The sequence below is a fragment of the Salvia splendens genome, chromosome 2 (assembly GCF_004379255.2).
Source record: "Salvia splendens isolate huo1 chromosome 2, SspV2, whole genome shotgun sequence".
NCBI lineage: Eukaryota > Viridiplantae > Streptophyta > Magnoliopsida > Lamiales > Lamiaceae > Salvia > Salvia splendens.
Window position 1 is genome coordinate 38,709,911 of NC_056033.1, and position 7,784 is coordinate 38,717,694.

General features: G+C 32.8%; 1 protein-coding gene across 1 annotated transcript; it reads left to right on the forward strand.

Moving 5' to 3' along the window:
* Positions 1-2,111: 2,111 nt before the first annotated feature.
* Positions 2,112-5,186, forward strand: LOC121792697 (LOB domain-containing protein 4-like). Its single transcript, XM_042190746.1, has 3 exons — positions 2,112-2,260; positions 2,336-2,532; positions 4,676-5,186. Exons 2-3 carry the CDS (start codon positions 2,347-2,349, stop codon positions 4,961-4,963), a joined length of 474 nt encoding a protein of 157 aa, XP_042046680.1. The 5' UTR covers positions 2,112-2,260; positions 2,336-2,346; the 3' UTR covers positions 4,964-5,186.
* Positions 5,187-7,784: the final 2,598 nt, after the last annotated feature.

Here is a 7,784-nt window from a genome sequence, read left to right on the forward strand (position 1 = left end):
CGCGGGTCCCCTCTTTTCTCTAATGGTCAAACTACTCAATTTTTCAAACATTAACTAACCATAACTACTATTCATTTTGAACTTGAATTACATAAAAATATATGAACCTTACTCAAACTGTAGTTTGAACTTTTAAATACGAGAAGTATGATAAACCATCTAATAGTGACCTATAAATATAATCATTGTAGTATGTAGAGAAACTCCATTATTCTAAGACCGCATGCATCAATAAGTTACCTACAAAACTACAAAGATCATCTCCAAGTTCATATCTACTCTTTCTTTTCATTGGTTCAGACATATTAGATGTTCTACCTACATTTTTTGTCGGCTCCATCAATTGTCATTAGACCAAATGTCAAAATCGTTAGCAATTACTGGATGTTGACTCATGTGCTAAAATGATCCCTTCTTTCAGATATTAGAATTTGGACATCTGATTCTCAAATCAAAGGTTTGAGGGACGAGAATTCGAAAGTTTAGATTGCCAAAAAAAATTATATTAATATCAGTTATAAAATTTCTCGCTTTAATAGATAAATTTCTTAAAAATGAAAACAACATCTATCTATTTTATTCTCTCTTCATCTTCATGTAACTCAGAAATTAATACCGCTTAAAATCTTATATTAAACAAAAAATGCTGCATTTAAAAAGAGATGAAAGGATTATAAAATAAAAATCAAAGATTGAATATTTTTCCGATTTTCTAAATGTACAATAAAATAAAACTAGCTGTAAATAGAATTAAAAATTAATTTCAGGTACTACCTCAGCCCACGCCATTAATGGTAAGCAAATAAACTGGTCTTTTTTAAATGAAAACAGGTACTAGTACTTATTTTCGTAAATGAAACAGGTAGTTAGTGTAATCAATGAAATTAAGCATGAACTTATCGGCCAGTACTCAAATCAAAAGGGGGTTAATAATTAACATAGTGTTATTCTGTTACATCACAGGTAGACATTTGATCAAGACGCAATTTATGCACCTAAATCAAAATAATGCTAAAAATTGAAAATAAATTTGATGATACGAATCGCCGAATTTTCGATTCTTGCCCACAAATCAACTAATGCTAAAAGTTGTAAAGAAACATATGTAAAATCAACCAGATTTCGTATCTTGTGTTACTTCAATTTTTCTGTAGTGGGTCCCAGTCGCCCTCCTTTCAATTAATCATTTGTGCATAAAAAAGTAACAATTTTCAACTCTTATATCTCGCACATAGTCGACAACAAATGACCCATAGTTGATCATGTAACAACAAATACATAAACCAATTCTTTGAGGCTCATCCAGTACCACTTTCGCATACATTACCCGTACCAAAACCTATTACTATTTGATTTCCTTCTCTATAAATGTAGACAATCCAGACAATCCATTCGGCTGTATCATGATTTGAATGATTCTTACAAGTGCCAAAACACTTATGTCTACCTCCTACCATTCAATATGTGGATACTAACTATCGCTCTGCAAATAAATTTCGAATCCACTGCAATCGAACCAATTCAAGATCTACAAATTACTCTCATTACAACTGGCCGTAAATTATTTGCTCTTAGGGATGACTATTCGATTTTCGGTTCAGTTTTTTAGCCAAATTGTACTAAACCAAACAGAAAATCACAATTTTGTGAAAATGAAAATCATACCAAACCCGAAAAAATAGAATTGCACAATATGTCCGAAAAACCGGAAATAAGAAAAACAAGTTTTCTATAATTAACATAAAAATATACTCCATCATATGAAACAAATATCATATCCAAACAATTACCGTCATTATAAAATCCAAATATTAGTATTACATTTATGAATATAATTAAAAAGCAAATCATTTTTTTGGTTTTTATACATCTGAATCGAAAAAAAAGTCGAACTAAAATTTAAATATTGATATAGGTTAGATCGGATATTCGATATTTGGGTATTTTGCTGTATCTGTGTTCGCTCTGTAAAATCTAAACGCATGAGAATGTGCAGGAGTTTTAAAATACTCATATAACTTTAGATTATTACACTTCCTCAAATGTATATATTGTTTTATTTATGATATACTGGTAAGTCTTAAATTACGAATATGTGATCATGACGGCTGACAAGAGCGGCGATCGACACAGAGCACAAAGGCAGAGAGAAAAAACACTGCGCCACGCAGCTCTTGCATGGTCGAGTGAGTGAGTGACTTATTATCTCACCAAAAGTAGACCCATATTTATACCAACAAATTAATCCTAATTTAAAGTGGTATGTCCTCTTTCCTAGCTACTTATATATATATATATATATATATATAACTGCTACTCACTTCTCAACAAACAGATTAAGACTAAATGAAAGAGAGCAGCAGCAGCAGCAGAAAGCAAGGAGCGCCGGCGCCATGCGCAGCGTGCAAGCTCCTCCGCCGGAGATGCGCCGAGGATTGCGTTTTCGCGCCTTATTTTCCGGCGGACGAGCCCCACAAGTTCGCCAACGTGCATAAGGTCTTTGGAGCTAGCAATGTCAACAAGATGCTTCAGGTTCATTTAAATCACTTATATTCTTTTTTACATAAACTGATGAAATGTGTTTTAATCTATTTAGTTATGGAGTAAGTATATACTAATTTTATTTCTACCATCCATTAAATTTTCTTCTACAAGTTTATGATGAAATTGATACATGCCTTGAAAATCTTGCAGTGTGGGATTTCTGTCTAGGCTTTGTATTCAGATTTCGTTCTTTTCAATCTTTGTTTTGCTAGTGTTATTTTTTTTGGTTTTTGTTTCCTTTTTTGGAAGTCTTAAAGTAAATATACTTAGTTCTTCTCTTATGGGACAACTTTTATTTTAATATTACTATTGCGATGGCAGTTAAAACCAGTTTTGTGTAGCTAATATTTCAAAGGTTTAATTTACTCAAAAAGCCTCAAATCTGTAGTCAATTACTCAACTCCATTAGTCACGTTTTTTTGAAGTGTCATCCATCTTTTTATAGAGATGTTATAACTACGCTTACATATAAAAAAGCAGTTAAAGTTTTTTTACTTATAAAAATTGATTCACCCTCAAATGTAAATATATTTTTTAATTTTTGTGACACGTATAAGAGTACTAATAAATTGTGTCACTACTAGAGTATTTTATCAAGATAGTGTGGTGTAACAAGATGTACTCACTTCAAGAATTTAATTGTTTTATTACTCCTATTAGGTATTTTAATTTGATGTCTTTCTCTTAATTAATGAAATGCCTTTTTTCTAGATACCGCACTTAACTCTAGTGAGTATGAAGAAAGACAATTGAATATAAAAAGCATGCATGGGTGAAATCATATTGATTAGTTTGCAAACGCATGACTTCTCAATCTTTATTCTTACGTATTTATACTTAAATAGTACTACCTCCGTCTCATATTAAGTGTCATATTTAGTGTGGGCACAAATTTTAAGAAATGTTAAGAAAAATGAGTTAAATAAATTAGTGGACTATGGATCCCACTTATATATATTAGTTTTATAATAAAATGTGAGTATAATTGGTTGGTGGAGTGTGAGATCTACTTACCATTTATGGTAATAGTGAAATGTAACTCTTATTGTGGGACGAGCCAAAATGGTAAAATGTGACACTTAATATGGAACGGAGGTAGTAATTCCAAAGGATCTAATAAAGAATTGCATTTTCCATAAAGAAAAAAGAGAAATAGAAAGAAACAAAAATGAAAAATTGGTCCATGGCAAAAGTAAGCAAGTAGCGTCAAATTAAATAACTAAACCTTTTTCTTCGAGATTGAAATAAGTAATTACACGAGGGTACATTAGAATCGAAAAACTTCATTAAATTCAGCCTTAGAAGTTGTTGCTGACCCCATAGTGCTACAATTCTGCTCCAACCTTTTAGGATTATGGTTTAATTCTATTTTTCGTCTTTCATCCATTATCAGCGGCGACGTCTGCCTCACCAAAGTTTCCTTCCTAGTAACTCACTGTGTCCAATTCCATGAGTTTTATTTTCTGGATCCGTCTATACTAATATACTACTACCTCCGTCCCACTTTAGGAGCCCCGGTTGATCAATTTCGTGTGTCCTGCTTTAGGAGTTCCGATTGAGGTAAACTAATAAAAAATGCTTACAATTCAATTTAAAAAGTGTTAAAAGTGAGTCCTAATATCCACTACAACATTTATTTATTACACACTCAAAACTTTCTTAAAACATGTGCCCGACTCAACCGGGACTCCTAAAGCCGGACGGAGGGAGTAGTTTATTTGGTCAACGGTTTATCAGTTGGTTCAATGGAAAAAGTTAGAACATATTTCCCTCCCACACTACTTGTAGCTTTGTAGCTCAATATTCTCCGACATAGTCATAAAAGCAAGAAATTATCCTATTACAAAGACCTAAGTGGTTTAGCCTTTAAAGTTGTCTCACTTTTATTTTCAATAGAAATAAAAAATATGCTTGATTGCAATTACAATCTTTAACATGACACATTACTTTAATTTACTAATCAAATGATTCAGTTACAGTCTTTAACATGACACCCCAACCTCTAGTCATGAAATCATGACCCGTGGTCCAACAACAAAATTTAATCACATGATTGTTGCATTTAAATAAATTTTTTTCTAAATTGTGCTTGAGGGAGCTGAAGCACCCTTAACCACTTCATCGATGGCAGGAGTTGCCTGAGCACCAGAGAGGCGACGCAGTGAGCTCAATGGTGTACGAAGCGAACGCGAGAGTTAGGGATCCAGTTTATGGGTGCGTGGGTGCAATATCGTCTCTGCAACAGCAGATAGACGCGCTACAAACGCAGCTTGCACTTGCGCAAGCGGAGGTGGTCCACATGCGCATGCGTCAGTACTCATCCTCCCCCGACTGCGCGTCTCCATCCACACGCGGAAGAAGGTCCCACAATCACCACCCCAAGTCCTCTTACAACATGGATGATTCCTTCTGGAATTAGTTTTCCTATCTTATATAATAGTACTACTACTACTAATAATAATAATTATTATTATTATCCATGTCCCTTCTCTTTTATGTTTGCTTGCCATGATTTTTTTTAAAAAAAAATTCTCTTTTTTGGGTGTTTTAAAATTATTAAATATATATATATCTTGCCTGACCGGCCGGGTTGATGATGGTCAGAGTCGGAGTTGGAGTTGGAGTTGGATTTGGAGAGGATATATTGTAAATGTGAAAAGAAAAAAAAGCATACAATCATATGAATATTTGACCAATGTTTGTTGTGTCTTTTTGTTTAGATTGGGGCAGTTTCAAAATTATGGGCTTTATGTTTCGGCATTAATAATGATGTTTAAAGATTATACTAACGTTTGGTCGACCACGAAAGTATAGAAAGGTTTCATGTCTCAGAATCCAATTAATGGGATATATGAGTACCAAGCCTATTAGATCAGAGCATATATTTATGTCGACGGCACGCATTCACCAGTAGCCAGTGGCGGAGCCAAGAATTTAAATTAGGGGACCCGAACCACATAATACAAGAAAAATAAAAAATACAAAGAAACTAAAACAACAAAAAATAAAGCTTAAGAATCAAACTCAAGACCTGGAAATCAAATTATTCTACTACATATTTCAGGACCAGTTGTGATAATACTAGGATACATTAATTTCGGATACCTAATAGTAATATATATAGGCACTGATCAAAATTGTTGCGGTTCCAATGGCCCCATCCCAATATGTAGGTCAGCCAGTGGCAGATTCAAAAATTTCTGCTTTGAAGATGGAATAAATAATAATTATAGCGATTTGGAGCTTCAAAATCCGATCAACTCTTTTAATTTTCTTTAATTTTCTCAAATAAAATGTATGACTTTATTTTTATTTTATTAAAAACATCATGAAGATGTGCACTAGAACAAAAAAAATATAAAGTAGGAGAAATTATATATTAGGACGAAATAATATGCATAAGAAGAGAATTAAAATACATTAGAATATTAAAAAAACTAAAATGAATATGATATAAAAACCAAATAATGTATGTTTTAAATGCATTAGAACATATTTTTTAAAAACGATGATAACGGAGTAAATTTTGCATAATTAAAATTGAATAAACAAAAAATAGTATGCAAAGCAAAAGAAGATTTGAAATAACATAAAACAAGATATATTTGGTGTTTGATGGGTTCCGACTTTCAACTCGCCTTAACTCCAATAACACGGAAAAATATTGCTAGACCAACAATATGAATTAATTATATACGGATCTAAATACATTATGATGTTTATTTTTGGGGCATAGTTATACCCCTTGTTCCCACGTGGCTCAGCCACTGGTGTTCACAAATGGTTCACCAACAAATGTGTCGTTCAATAAGTAGCTGCGTTCATGACATTGTTTGTCGACCACCGGGTCTCTAGGTAATACTTACGGACACTTTCCAACCATATTTGGTCGATAATTGTATATTTTAATTTACTGTTTCGTTAGTTTATTTAATTAACTTGTTATGAAACTCTTATTTATTTCATACAGTTATAATACTTCTATAAATAAATAGTGACTATATTAACTATTAACATATAATACATATTGACGTGCCCAACAATTGTGTCTTTTCTTGAAAAATATAAGTGAACCTCCGAAGGCCCAAAACACAAAAAAATCCAACATTGATATATCGATTTTTAGGTTGGATAGTAAAAGTAAATATGATCCTATTTGAAATATTGTATTATTGGACTGTTTTGGGTACGAGTAACAAATATAACCCAAACTTATACTAATACTTGGGCTGAAATTTAGATTTGGATGATCCGAATCTGACGCCATACTCTATAACTCTAACTTAGTATATGGAGTAAGTTACATGAAATTATTTTATTATCCACTAAAAATCAAAACATTAAAATAAATTTTTAAACGGATGCTTAAGAGGAAAGATTATATTTTTCAATCATCGAAAGACATTTGAGATTTTTTATAAACAAAAAAGTTAGAAATTTATAGGAATATTCTTAAAACAAGATAAGAGTTAGTCAAGTAAGTCAAAAGTATTGCTTTAATAAACAAAAAGTTCAATAAAAATAACATACTAGTATGAATTAAGCATGATGCTCATCATCAATAGTCAATACCGCAAGTGAGTGAGCCCGCAGGGCAGTTAGCAACGGAGGGGCATATCTTGCTGCAATGAGTCTGGGTTCGAATCTCACTGCTGTCGTGTAGTTGCTTCCATCTCTCAGGCACAAGTGTAAGACCTTGGGAGATGGGCTTCTGGCAGCCAGTGGGTTAAGGTCTCCCCCTTAACGGGCTACTGCGTACCCTGATTGAACCTACTCACATGATGTTGGGCCGAAGTGTGGGGCCGCCAAGGCGACAGAATCACCTTTTTTGCTGCATACTGCAAGTGAGTGCTCCATGACTAACGAAGAAGATAAAAGTTAAAAAGAGTAATAGGTATCGACCTGATTCAACTCGGTCTTACCCTGCCCACCCTATACCCGTTAGATAATATAGCAAGTGACACAAATAACACTAATTCAAATTGTAGCTCACACAATTTCAATATAATGATATTTTTTGTACTTAATAAAAATATCTATTAAATCCATAATCCAAATTGATGGTAGTAGTATAGGCTATAGCTAACATTTTCTTTGGTGGGTTCATGTTTATGTTGGAATGTTCGAGAATAAAGTACCGCTTCTTTTATTGGTTCGACATTTCGCTTTCATCAATAATATATATAATCATTAATTCTTATAAAAAAAATCATCATTACCTTAAAAAGAAAAAATAAATA

What these genes read in the sequence shown, in the direction of transcription:
- LOC121792697 (XM_042190746.1), top strand. Translation starts at nt 2,347, where the DNA reads ATGAAAGAGAGCAGCAGCAGCAGCAGAAAGCAAGGAGCGCCGGCGCCA. An exon ending in ATGTCAACAAGATGCTTCAG is followed by an intron (nt 2,533 to 4,675) that starts GTTCATTTAAAT and finishes CATCGATGGCAG; the next exon opens with GAGTTGCCTGAGCACCAGAG.